We start from the raw sequence: 14,540 nt of genomic DNA on the forward strand, positions 1-14,540 counted from the left end.
TTTGTTCCTCCCTTTCTCTTTCTTTCCTCCCTGTACGTGTCTGAAGGCCAACCCACTCATTCCCACATGTAGCTGGTGATAGGGTAATGCGTAATTCCCTTCCCCAGGTAGACAAACAGAAAAAGCCCAGGGAGGGGTGATTACCCGAGCTGGTACCTTCCAAATGTGCTGATTGGTCCCTCCGTCCCTTTCTCAGGAGGTGTGACCCGAAGTGTGGACAATCACCTAAGGCAGGAGTGCCCTCAGAGAGGGCCCCACTAGGAAGGACCGCACCACCGGAGATGCCAGTAATCATGGGGGATACTTTCGCAATGGTTTCTTCTACTTCTACGACTTCTGTCCACAAGAGAAAGCTAGATGAGTCTCAGCCATGGACAATTCTTCCGCCAGTGCCAAGTTTCCTAGTTGTTTCTCGGTCTGACGAAGGTCAAGACTTCTCCACAGTCAATTCTTTTATTATTCAGAAAGGTGTCGACGCAATTGTAGGTCCTTTAATTTCTTGTTTCCGGTTATGAAATGAAATGGCACCTTGTTGTTAGAAGCAGACAGTGCCCTCCAGGCACATAAATTGCTTCGAAGTACACTGCTACAAACCTTTCCTGTCCAGGTGGGTGCGCTCCATACTTTAAACTCATTATGCAGGGTGGTTTATACATGGTGTGATTGGAAAGTTTTTAAGAATGGATGTGCTACTGCTTACTGGTTTGCCCGGCAGGTACATGGGGGGTGGGGAGTGAGTCATTGCCTTGTCCTTGAATGCCATCTGACAGGAAACTGAGTTTCCTTTATTCAGTTCATTGTGGCAGCTGGTTGAGTGCAGGTCTGTTAGGGCTTGTTGCTGTCAGTGTGAAAATGGACGTAAAAAGGGAGCAACGAGTTTGTGTGTAATTTTGTTCTAAAACTGGGAAATCAGCTTCTGAGACTTACAAACTGTTAAAAGCAACTTTTGGAGATAATTGTACGAGCCAGTCAAATGTTTCTGCCTAGTTCAATAGATTTAAAAATGTCTGTGAATCATTTGAAGGTGAACCACGATCTGGCCGTCCTTCCAACTGAAAAACAAATGAAAATGTTGTGAAAGTTCGCGACTTAGTGCGCTCTGATTGTAGGCCTACAATTAGGGAGATGGCTGGTGAACTTGATTTCAGTTTCTATGCAGTACAGTCAATTTTAACTGAAGATCTGAACATGCATTGCGTGTCCGCAAAATTCATTCCAAAAGTGTTGTCAAGTGACCAGAGACAATACCGACTTGAAGTGTGCAAAGAACCGATTAACTGGAGTGCAAATGATCTAGATTTGTTAAATAGGGTAATTATAGGTGACGAATTGTGGGTATGTGGCTATGATCCTGAAACCAAAGTTCAGTCTTCGCACTGGAAGACTCCGGGTTCACCACAACCGAAAAAAGCATGGCAAAGTCCGTTGAAGGTGAAGACAATGCTGGTGATTTTTTTCGATTCTACCGGTATTGTGCATCATGAATTTACCCCTGGAGTGCCTTCTCCTTCGTTGAATTTTTGGCCAAATTCAAAATTCATGTGCTTCCACAATGGCCATATTCCCCTGATTTAGCTTCTGCAGACTTCTACCTGTTTCCTAAACTGAAATTTTCACTGAAAGGGAAGCGATTTGACTCGATTGGAGACATCCAGGCAAATATGGAGAGCATCCTGAACACACTTCAGGAAAAAAATGTCCAGGAATGTTTCCAAAAGTGGAAACACTGTTGGAGTCGTTGTATTCACTCAGAAGGGGACTATTGAAGGAGATGCATCACAGTAGCATGTAAGTACCATCATTGTACAATTACAAGCCCATTCTTGAAACTTTCCATTCACACCTCATACAAGATCACTCGACAGTTTATCCAATGAGGACATTCAAAATTACCTGTTTGATCAGGGCGTTAAGGCCGTACATAGTCATAAAAAGGGTTGAAAAGGAATTGGTACCAACCCGCCCTCTCTTCTTGACATTTGACAGAGTTCAACATCCGTCGAACATTAAAGCAGGATATGAGATAATTTCAGTTGGCCTCACATCCCCAATCCTACACGGTGTCAGGGGTTTAACCATACCGGCCAGTCGTGTTCCAATACAGCCATATGCGTTACCTGTGGCAGGAATGCCCATGAGGGTGATTGTCCCCCTCCATCCCCTCATTGCATCAGCTGTAGGGGCAACCACGTTGCTTCCTCTAGAGATTGCCCTATTTTTAAAGATGAACAAATTATTCAGGAAATCAGAGTGAAGGCTACCATTGCTGCTCGTAAATTATTCACCAGTAGAAAGTCCACTGTACTGCCAGTGGGTAAATATAGCACTGTCCTCGCCTCTCCTCAACCTTGTGCAGACTTGTGATCTCATCTTTAGCGCTACGGTGTTCAGATCGGCCAACCCTCCCCAATATCAACCTTCATCGGTTCCTGCTAAATCATGGGCCCCAAAATTGGGTGCCCGGACTACCAAAAAAGACTACTCGTGAAGATTTTTTACTTACCCAGACCTCACAACCAGTGACTTGTCCTTCATCTCAACGTCCTGCTTCCAAGAAGGCTCTTAAGAAATAAAGTTCCTCTCCTTCTCTGCCATGGTACGTCTCTTCTACAGCACCACCCAGCAGTAGCCGCCCTCAGCCGTCTTCTGTGTCGCCGAGATGCACCGCTGGCAGCCAGTCAACTAGCCAATCACTGGTGGCAGGAGCTGCCACCGAACAACCTATGGAATGGGATCTTCTGCCTCTGGCTGAATTCCATTCCATGCCACCGGCTCTCAGTGGTTGCTGAGTTGATGGCAACTGCGGTGAGATTTTTCCCTTTTCCGTCCACTTTGTCAGTTATCCATTGGCATATACACAGAATTCACTCCAATCGGAATGAATTGTCGATCCTCTTACAATCCCACGCCCTGGTCATCTTCTGTCTTCAGAAAACAAAGCTACGTTCTCATGATCACTTTTCTCTTCCCTCATTTCCAATCTGTCCGGTTCGATCTCCCCTATGTTGATGGGGCTCCAGCACATGGGGAACTTATGATTCTTCTCCATGATACTATCCATTATAACCCAATACTCTTACACAATTCCTTCCAAGCTGTCACTGTATGTCTTTCCCTTTCTGGATACGCCTTCTATCTTTGTACTATATACATTCCATTGTCCATACCACTGAAAAGAGCCAATCTCCTTCGTCTCCTTGGTCAGCTCCCACCCCCCAATTTGCTGGTTGGGGTCTTCAACTTCCACCACCCACTTTAGGAATCTCTGTGTCCTTGTCTGAGAGGCTCCCTATTGATTGACCTCTTCCACTAAGCCGATCTTGTTTGCCTCAACACTGGGGAACCTACATTTGTGTCTGCCTCCACGTCAACCTACTCTCATTTTGATCTCTCGGTCAGTACTGTTCACCTAGCTCGGCGCTTTGAGTGGTTTGGTCTTGCTGATACACACTCGAGTGACCATTTTCCATGTGTCCTTCAATTACAGCCACAACTGCCACCTTTGCGCCTTAGACACTGGCAGTATTCCCAAGCCAATTGGACACTTTGATGACCATCAATTTCCTAACATCAACAATCAGATCACTCATGTTACGGAAGTTATTCTTACAGCCACGGAACATTCAATACTCGTACCTCCTTTTTGCCCCGGCATCCTGCAGTTCCTTGGTGGAATGAGGCATGCCGTGATGCAATACGCGAGCAGAGACGTGCTCTTTGCTTTTTCCGCCATCATCATACGTTGGCCAACTGTTTCCACTATAAGTAGTTGTGTGCGATGTCGTCGCATCATACGTGATAGCAAGAAGGCAAGCTGGATCTCCTTCAACACCTTCTCTCCCTCATCTGTAGTTTGGAGTCGAATTCGACTGATACCAGCACGTCTAGTTTCTCCCTGATCTCTGGGCTAACTGTTGTACAGGATAACTTAGTGGACCCAGTTGCAATTTCTAACGCATTGGGTCAACGCTTTGCTGAGATTTCAAGCTCTTCAAATTACCCATCAGCCTTTCTCCGAAAGAAACGAGCAACAGAAGAGCAACCTCTTACTTTCTCCTCTCAAAATCACGAAAGCTATAATACCGTTTTTTTTCTATGCGGGAACTCCAATGTGCACACTCTTCCTCTTGCTCTTCTGCCTCAGGACCGGATGGCATCCATGTCCAAATGTTGCTGCATTTATCATACCATAGTCTGCATTACATCCTTCGCATTTATAATTGAATTTGGACTAACAGTACCTTTCCTAGAAGGTGGCAGGAAGCTATCGTCATTCCTTTTCTAAAACCTGGAAAGGACAAACTTCTCTCCTCTAGCTATCTCTCACATTAGTTGTGTATGTAAGATTTTGGAGCATATGGTAAATTGCTGTTTAGGCTGGTGGCTGGAGTCACAAAATATTTTAATTCCTCCCCAGTGCAGTTTCCGAAAGCATCGTTCTACAGTTGACCACCTTGTTGCTCTCCCCACTTATATCATGAACAATTTTCTCAGGAAATGCCAAAAGGTAGCTATATATTTTGATCTGGAGAGTGGGTACAATACCTTTTGGAGGACAGGCGTCCTCTGCACACTGTTCTCTTGGGGCTTTTGAGGTCGGCTACCTCTTTTCATACATGAATTTATGACAGAGTGCACATCTAAGGTGCGGGTAAACACTACTCTCTCCTGTTCTTTCTCCAAAAGCTCCCAGGGCTTCGTGCTAAGTGTTTTACCATTTGCCATTGCTATAAATCCAATTATGGATTGTCTCCTTCCCAATGTCTCTGGCTCCCTATTTGTCGATGATTTTATAATCTGCTACAGCTCTCAACGGACCAGCCTTCTTGAATGATGTCTTCAAGGGTGTCTCGAATGCCTCCACTCATGGAGCATCAAAACCGGCTTCCAATTTTCTGCCAGTAATACTGTCTGTGTAAATTTTTGGCGTACTACAGAGTTTTATCTGCCTTCCCTACATCTAGGCCCTGTTAACCATACATTCCCGGACGTCACCATATTCTTGGGACTTGTGTTTGACAGAAAACTGTGCTGGTCTTGTTACATTTCATATCTTTCGGCTCGCTGTCTGTGATCCCTCAACACCCTCTGTGTCCTGAAAGGTACCTCCTGGGGAGCAGACCAAGTGGTCCTCCTCCACCTATATCACGCCTTAGTGTGCTCGAAATTGGCCTATGGAAGCATACTTTACTCCTCTGCATGGCTGTCTATTATTCAGTATCTAAACTCTGTCCATCATCGTGGATTGCACTTAGCATCTGGAGCTTTTTACACCAGCCCTGCAGCTTTACACTGAGACTGCTGAACCTCCACTGTCCAATTGGCGATCTGTCCTTCTGAGTCTTTACGCTAGTCATCTGTCTTCCATGCCTGCTCATCTGACCCATGCACTTTTTTTCGACACCTCCTTGAATTTAGGGTATGCAGGCTGCCCTTCCTCTCTACTACCACTGGGAGTCTGCTTCCATCAATTGCTACATTCCCTTTCCTTCCAATCTCCTAGAACTTTCTTGACAAATCGGGGTACGGCGCCACCTTCGCTTAACCCCCGGAACTGCCTTCTCCATGACCTTTGTCAGCTTCCTGAGGATAGTACCCCCCACCCCCCCCCATAGTTTATCGTCGGGCATTTGCTGCTCTATGTGCACAAATGGAGGATGCCACATTGATTTACACTGACAGTTCAGAGACCACTTTTGGTGTTGGAAGTGCATATATTGTTGGCGACATCCCTATTAGATTTCGTCTTCCCGACCAGTGTTCGGTTTTTACTGCAGAGCTTTACACTGTTCTCCAGGCTGTTGTGACATATATGTTTTATATATATAAATTTTCGGTGCTTGCAGTGTCACATCCAGTGTCACACAAACTTTTATTTTTAAAGGGGATCACTTAAGACTATTTCCATGTGTTCGCCCCTCAAATTTCTACCTCATATCACAAAATTGTTGTCTGATGTAGTACAAACTGAAAAAATAAATTCCTTTTAAAGCACAGTTTCTTATATAATTTATATTCAAAGCCTTACACCTGTGTCACAGAAGAAATCCTACATAGAGAATACTTTACACAAGTTTAAGGGAAGAAATGCTTCCGATAATTATTACAGTATTTAAAGAACATCAAAATATGAACAGGCTGAAATGAACAAACAGTACATGAGGCTACGTTAATCAATTCAACTGTAAAAAGCTAAGGAGCATATTATTAGCAAAATGAGAAATATGCAAAAGTGAAATGCCAAAATGAGCACTTCTCAGTTGGGAGTAAATCAAAACAATCAGAATGGCTGAAAGAGAGCACAATAACATAAGCCATAAACGAATAGGAGCTAAGCAACTAAACAAATATGAGAATAGGCAAAAATGAGATGCCAACAAAATGAGAGCTGGCCGAACTCTGTCGGCACTTATATACGGTTGCACTCGTGGCGGCACCTCGGGGAGCGTACACAACACGCGCGCCTGCGATCGCGATGCACTCTTAGCGCTCGCAGTGGCGTCTAGAGGCCCGTACGCAAGTTGTGCGATTGCTGTCGCAGGTCGACCTTTAATCTATGATGTTACACTGTCCAATACATCTGTTGCTATATGCTCGGATTCGCTCAGCTCTCTTCCCAACCTCCAAGCTCTTTATGATCATCCACCCTCTGGTCCACCGGATTCAGGACTGCCTCCACATGCTCCACTTGAGTGGCATCTCTGTGGCATTCCTCTGGATCTCGGGACATGTTAGTATCCACAGAATGGCAGCAGCCGATTATAGCTGCAAAGGCTGCAGTCTCTCTTCCTCGACCTGCTGATCTCATGGTTCCCTTTGCAAATCTACAGAGCATTTTATGTTGTTTTGTTGCTCTTTTATGGCGCACACATTGGTCTACACTTGCCGATAGTAAATTACAGGACGTAAAACCTCTTCCATGTGCTTGGACCTCTTCCTCCCGGCCTCATCGTTGGGAGGAGGTAATTATTTTAAATAGACTCTGGATTGGGCACTGTCTTGTTGGCCATTGGCATCCTGTAAGTGGTGATCCTGCCATGCTTTGTCCCCACTGCTCTCATTTGTGGACGATGAAACACCTTTTACTTCAGTGTCCCTTATCTAAATCTGCTATGCACCCGTTTACAGCTGTCGCTTGATATATCTTTCTGTTTAGCAGATGACATGCGCTAAGCCGATCACATCCTTGAGTTTATCAGTGTTAGTGTGATGACACTGGTCATTAGAAGCTCTTTCTGGGGAAAACAAATAGCAATATCCTAAGATTTCCTTCTGTTTTTAATTTCTCTCCTTCTTGAGTTTCGCTCCCATTGCTGCTGATGTAAATTTCTGTTTTTTAACCTTCACTAAGCCACAGAATGGTTACTTATGACCGTAGCAGTTTTGCACCCTAAAACCATAATAAAATTTTAAAAAATCCTGATTATTGTCTCCTTTTGGCTTAACACAGCGATTCATCTCACGCACCGGCAGCCCAGATTGAGGATTCCAATTGCAGTCCGTGTCCAGTTACATCTTATGGCACTCAACACTTTCCCTCTAAACCAGAGGTTGTACAGAATTTCAGGGAGAGCATAAGGGAACAATTGACAGGAATGGGGGAAAGAAATACAGTAGAAGAAGAATGGGTAGCTCTGAAGGATGAAGTAGTGAAGGCAGCAGAGGATCAAGTAGGTAAAAAGACAAGGGCTAGTAGAAATCCTTGGATAACAGAAGAAATATTGAATTTAATTGAGGAAAGGAGAAAATATAAAAACGCAGTAAATGAAGCAGGCAAAAAGGAATACAAACGCCTCAAAAACGAGATCGATAGGAAGTGCAAAATGGCTAAGCAGGGATGGCCAGAGGACAGATGTAAGGACGTAGAGGTGTATATCACTAGGGGTAAGATAGATGCTGCCTACAAGAAAATTAAAGAGACCTTTGGAGAAAAGAGAACCACTTGCATGAATATCAAGAGCTCAGATGGAAACCCAGTTCTAAGCAAAGAAGGGAAACTAGAAAGGTGGAAGGAGCATATAGAGGATCTATACAAGGGCGATGTTCTTGAGGACAATATTATAAAAATGGAAGAGAATGTACATGAAGATGAAATAGGAGATATGATACAGCGTGAAGAGTTTGACAGAGCACCGAAAGACCTAAGTCAAAACAAGGCCCCGGGAGTAGACAACTTTACATTACAACTACTGACAGCCCTGGGAGAGCCAGGCCTAACAAAACTCTACCATCTAGTGAGCAAGATGTATGAAACAGGCGAAATACCCTCAGACTTCAAGAAGAATATAATAATTCCAATCCCAAAGAAAACACTGTTGACAGATGTGAAAATTACTGAACTATCAGTTTAATAAGTCACAGTTGCAAAATACTAACGCGAATTCCTTACAGACGAATGGAAAAACTGGTAGAAGCTGACCTCGGGGAAGATCATTTTGGATTCCGTAGAAATGTTGGAACACTTGAGGCAATACTGACCCCACGACTTCTCTTAGAAAATAGATTAAGGAAAGGCAAACCTACGTTTCTAGCATGTGTAGACTTACAGAAAGCTTTTGACAATGTTGACTGGAATACTCTCTTTCAAATTCTAAAAGTGGCAGGGGTAAAATACAGGGAGCAATTTGTTCAGAAACCAGATGGCAGTTATAAGAATCAATGGGCATGAAAGGGAAGCTGTGGTTGGGAAGTTAGTGAGACAGGGTTGTAGCCTATCTCCGATGTTATTCAGTCTGTATATTGAGCAAGCAGTAAAGGAAACAATTGAAAAATTCAGAGTAGAAATTAAAATCCATGGAGAAGAAATAAAAACTTTGAGGTTCGCCGATGACATTGTAATTCTGTCAGAGACAGCAAAGGACTTAGAAGAGCAGTTGAACAGAATGGACAGTGTCTTAAAAGGAGGATATAAGATGAACATCAACAAAAGCAAAACGAGGATAATGGAACGTAATCGAATTAAGTTGGGTGATGCTGAGGGAATTAGATTAGGAAATGAGACACTTAAAGTAGTAAAGGAGTTTTGCTATTCGGGGAGCAAAATAACTGATGATGGTCAAAGTAGAGAGGACATAAAATGTAGACTGGCAATGGCAAGGAAAGCATTTCTGAAGAAGAGAAATTTGTTATCATCGAGTATAGTGTCAGGAAGTCGTTTCTGAAAGTTTTTGTATGGAGTGTAGCCATGTCTGAAAGTGAAACATGGACAATAAATAGTTTGGACAAGAAGGGAATAGAAGCTTTTGAAATGTGGTGCTACAGAAGAATGCTGAAGATTAGATGGGTAGACCACATAACTAATGAGGAGGTATTCAACTGAATTGGGGAGGAGTTTGTGGCACAACTTGACAAGAAGAAGGGACTGGTTGGTAGGACATGTTCTGAGGCATCAAGGGATCACAAATTTAGCATTGGAGGGCAGCGTGGAGGGTAAAAATCGTAGAGGGAGACCAAGGGATGAATACACTAAGCAGATTCAGAAGGATGTAGATTGCAGTAGGTACTTGGAGATGAAGAAGTTTGCACAGGATGGAGTAGCATGGAGAGCTGCATCAAACCATCTCAGGACTGAAGACCACAACAACAACAACAACAACTACTACTACTACTACTACTACTACTACTACTACTACTACTACTACTACTACTTTCCCTCTACCACCTTTCCTGTTGATCTACTCACTTATGCCTCCATGGTCCGTGCCTCGGCTTCAGCTTTGTCTGGACCTATTGCAAGGCCCAAATGGCTCAGTTCCACCTGAGGCCCTCTGCTGGCAATTATTTTCTATTCTCGATGAGTTCCAGGGTTTAGAAATAGTCTACACCAATGGCTTGATGGTCAATGGTCATGATGGCTTTGCTTGCACTCATGCTTGACATACTGAACAGCGCTCTTTGCAGGATGGCTGCAGTGTTTTCACTACAGAGTTGGTAGGCATCTCTTGCACTCTTGAGCATATCCGCTCCTGACAGGTGAGGCTTTAGTCACCTGTAGTGACTCCTGAAGCAGCCTGCAAGCTCTCGACCAGTGCTTCTCTTACCATCCTTTGATAATGACTATCCAGAAGTATCTTTAGGGCCTCAGAAACAGTGGATGTTCAGTGTCCTTCATTTGGGTCCCAGGGCATGTCGGGATCCCAGGTAATGAATTTGCTGACAGGCCTACAGCCTACCGGTAAAACAGCTTTGGAGATTGGCCCACCAGAGACTGATCTCCTATCGGTCACGCTGTAAAGTTTTCAGGATCTTTGGTACTGAATAGTGCACCCTCAGTACTCCAAATAAACTATTTGTTATCATGAACTCTTCCTCGCCCTTTCTTTGCTGTTTGTTTGCCCTGGTGTTCGTATTTTCCCTATCTGTGTTCCTCTACCCTTGTCTTTTGGGCTGGAGATTTTAGTGTGTTGCAGAATGGCTGGCTCACCCTTTTTTATTTTTGCAATCAGCCAGCACAGGTCATCTGCTATATTATTTTAATACCTTCCACTACATTTTTCCTTTTAATGTATGTTTCCCCCTTTGTGCTAGCTTCTTTCATTTTTTCTTTCAGTGTGGTTCCCAGTTAGTTTTATGCCTTTTGCTTTCTCTGACTCCTTTTGGGAATGTTTCTAACCTGAGACCTGTTTGAATACGGGGAAAAGGGACTAATGACCCTGTAGTTTGGTCCCTTTACTCCCCAAACCACCCACCCCACATTTTCTCTGCAGTGTGCATCGGCACCTGATGGATGTAGATCCTTGAGGATTTCATTTGTCTCCTCAATTAGGAGGTCTCGTATTATCAGTGATAAATTTTTTTCCATGTTTTGTGCTGTTTGGATAGTCAAACAATGGAAAATCCAGGATGGAATAATGGCAATATTAAGAATGAATAGGCTGCTACTCACCATATATTTGAGATGTTGAATTGCATACAGGCACAACAAAAAGACTGTTGAACAACTTAGCTTTTGTGTGAGAAGTGCTGTCCTCTGTATACAGGATATCATCTGTTTGTTCTATTTGATACACATCCCACACTTTTGCGAAATATTCTAGGATGTGTCACACAAGTGTCTTGTAAGCAGTCTCCTGTGTGGACTGACGGTATTTCCCTTGTATGCTATCAGTAAACCAGTGTATGTCACCTGCTTTACCTACTGCTGAGCCTATGTGAACATTTATTTCATATCACTACAGAATTGTCCGCCCCCAGTAGCTGCCTGGTCAGCGCAACAGAATATCAATCCTAAGGACCCGGGTTCGATTCCTGGCTGGGTCAGAGATTTTCTCTGCTCAGGGACTGGGTGTTGTGTTGTTCCAATCATCATTTCATCCCCATTGACACCCAAGTCGCTGAAGTGGTGTCCAATCGAAAGACTTGCACCCGGCGACCAGTCTACTCGACAGGAGGCCCTAGTCGCATGACATTTACATTTTACTACAAAATTGTTAAATCTAGCTATTTATATGAGTTGATCAATTGTAGTGACAGGGCCTACTGTATTTTTATTTATTTGTTTATTTTTGTTTTGTTTCATGAAGTTCACAGTGTGTACTATTGAGCAGCATGTAATAAATTAACATTGATCACAAAGAAAATAAATAGTATTAGTTTCAACTTAAAGAGCGAGAACAACTCAATATCTTTAAGCAGAAATGATAAATCTATAGACTATGTAGCAAACTAAAGTTTTTATGGATGAATACTGATTTTCAGTTGGCACGGAATGAACACATGAAGATACTGGCAAGAGAGTGTCGTCAGCATGTTACATTCTTGTGGTTCTATCATCAGCCACTGCCTTGTAATGACATAATACTCACATACTCTGAAGCCCCACTATGAATGCTGTTATTGGGCTCAGTATGAGTTTGTTGCTCTTTAAGAGCAGCTGGAAATCACCCTGACTTCAGTCATATAGTTTGATGCTGCTGTGAGTCGATGTGTTGGGAGGTCTAGAATAGACAATGTACCAGCAAGTGTTATCCTCTGGTGTGGATGCTGTCTACTCTACAGGAAGTACAGGACGTATCATTACTCATCCACTTGACTGTGTGTGTCATGTCAGTGCTAGGTCTAGGGTCCGTGTAGAAGGGAGGCAGGGACCACATAAGACTCAAGATATTATACGCATCCCTGTAACCAATAAGTTCAAGATGCTGTCAGTCACCAGAACTGATTCTGAGCTAGTGAAACTTTATATTTTGGGAACCCTGTTGTGTCCTGTGCCAAGCTGAAGCAAATGCAAAAGGTTTTGCAAAAACTGTGCCTTTGCCAACCTAGGCCATATTCAAAATCATTTGATGTTGAACAATGTGTTGTTGTTGTTATTAATAGAACAGTATTTCACAATTTGAAGTCATTTCATTGTCAAATTGCCTCTTGACTTCAGTTTCAGGTTTTTGGCTGATATTTGAGGATTTTTGTAATGTTGCACCAGAATGAATGAATGGCTGGCATTATCAAAGTGTCAACCTCCATTGCTAATGATGGACTGGAGTTAAGCTCATGGCTGCAGATTACACCTGGCACACCAAAGCCCAGGGGCTTTTCTGTGGTCATCACCACTGCGTTTTTTTCCCTTGCTACCTCCAACAGTCATTTGTTGCAACACAGTAATCCAGGATCTATTCATTTTCAGACTTTGCTCTTTCTTGTTGAAGCTATTGCCATGTTTGTGGATTTCATAGCTTCCCAGAACGAATGGGTGTTATAGCACTTCTCTCTAGCAAGAACTTCCATATCAGGGAATTTTATTATGTGGTTGGTCTCAAACAGTGTGTGCTCTGCCACAGCAATTTCTCCATTTGCCCTGACCTGCAGTGCTGCTTATGTTACGTGTCCCTGGTGCTGATTGATTGTCCACTCATTCCAGCATAGATTTTTCCACATGTATGTAATATTTAGTATATTCCCAGAATTGGACAGTGGCATCCCTTGGACATTGGCTGCCAGGTACAGATAATCTGCAGCCATGAGCTCAACTCAAATCTACCACCAGCAATGGAGGATGACGATTTGACAGTGCCAGCTACTCGTGTTGGCAAAACATCAGAAAAATCACCGGTCAATCGTTGGCCAAAGAACTTGAGATAGCAGACAACAGGCAATTTGTCAGAAAGTGACCATGAAAACCTTAAGTTTTGCAGTTATTGTATTGCACTTAAGTAAAATGTACATCCAAGGGTTCTTTCCAAATCCTAGTGACACACTTTGTGTTATCTGTTGAATACAACTAATTTAAAGTAATGTTCATATGAATGGGAATGTTATTGCCTATATGTAGCAGTACATAACTGTGTTGTGAAATTTAAGTTTGAGACAGTAATTCAGTAGAAGTCAAGATCACTTTGTATCACAGGGACAAGTAATATTCCAATGGCAGATATGTTGCAGAAAGTGAAACTTGAAATTTTCATTCCACAGATTGATTCACACAAAGTAGCACACATTTCAGCTGTTGCAATGCTGAGGCGGTCAGATAAACGGCGTGACAGAGTGGAAATTTCTCCAGAACAATTGTCAAATGCATCAAACCTTGCTGAAAAGTTGGCTGGCCAGTTAAACCAGCCAATGAGAGTAATTGGTTGGTACCACTCTCATCCTCATATTACAGTATGGCCATCTCATGTGGGTAAGACAATAATTCAGTCATTCATATGGTTTAATTGAATACATCACTTAATTGTAGTAGTCCTTTTAGCATGGTATTTGTTTCAGATGTGCAAACACAATCAATGTACCAGGTCATGGATCCAGGTTTTGTGGGAGTAATAATTTCTGTTTTCAATGAAGATAAGTCATCAAAGGTACGAATATTTTAATTCCATGCAATGTGAATTAGAGACAAACATTGACACAGGTTCACACATGGTCAGCTCGCACACATATAGCCATTGTCTGTCATCTGTGGGCACGGTGTTAAATGCATTTCAGGAATAGGAGGATAGTGAATTTGCCTGTTCACTTTTGTCCCTGTTTCATCATTATATCCAAACAAATAATAATCTGTAAACTCTTACAGCACACATACATTAATGGTACTTACCCATAATTTTGTTTTCTGCTCTTTTATTATTCTAATAAATAACATCCACTTGTACTCTTTTCCATTTCTTTATAGCTGCTTGCCATGTGTGCGATTAGCTTTCAACAATTTTAACTTCTTCTCTACATCATATGTACATTTCTTTCTATGACTCAGATTTAACAATTTATGCAGCAGTCAGATACGTTAATACTGTCTCCCTGTACAAGTGCATGTTTGTTTCAGATTGAATATCTATGATTTCAGCTGTCCTTTTCTTGTCTTCTGTTTAGGCATTGAAAGATCAAATAAGTTGGGAGAAGCTTTTGATATAATAAGCATGTTTACACAGGACCAAAATTTTCTGGGTCCCTCCAAAATACCTAAGGTATGATTGTGGGAGTTGGTGTGCTATTGTAGTTTGTCAGTTGTTTTTTTACGTTCTGTTGAGCTAAGAGTATGGTAGTGTATGCTCTTTCACAAATTTCCAAATATTTTTGCTAAGCTATGGTGACATCTCCATTCTTTACTT

At 42.6% G+C, this 14,540-nt stretch overlaps 1 protein-coding gene across 5 annotated transcripts in view; it reads left to right on the forward strand.

The window, feature by feature from the left end:
- LOC124777440 (lys-63-specific deubiquitinase BRCC36-like) overlaps positions 1-14,540 on the forward strand; it is a 57,608-nt gene that overhangs the window by 6,964 nt on the left and 36,104 nt on the right. For 4 of the 5 annotated variants that reach the window (XM_047252850.1, XM_047252847.1, XM_047252849.1 and 1 more), the window contains 2 exons: positions 13,408-13,615; positions 13,702-13,790. In XM_047252850.1, the coding sequence (XP_047108806.1) occupies positions 13,447-13,615; positions 13,702-13,790 (258 nt within the window). In that variant the 5' untranslated portion in view covers positions 13,408-13,446. Of the gene's footprint in view, positions 1-1,767; positions 1,789-13,407; positions 13,616-13,701; positions 13,791-14,540 lie in introns of those variants that run through there. The other variant, XM_047252851.1, reaches the window with a different exon arrangement.

The sequence above is a fragment of the Schistocerca piceifrons genome, chromosome 2 (genome assembly GCF_021461385.2).
Source record: "Schistocerca piceifrons isolate TAMUIC-IGC-003096 chromosome 2, iqSchPice1.1, whole genome shotgun sequence".
NCBI lineage: Eukaryota > Metazoa > Arthropoda > Insecta > Orthoptera > Acrididae > Schistocerca > Schistocerca piceifrons.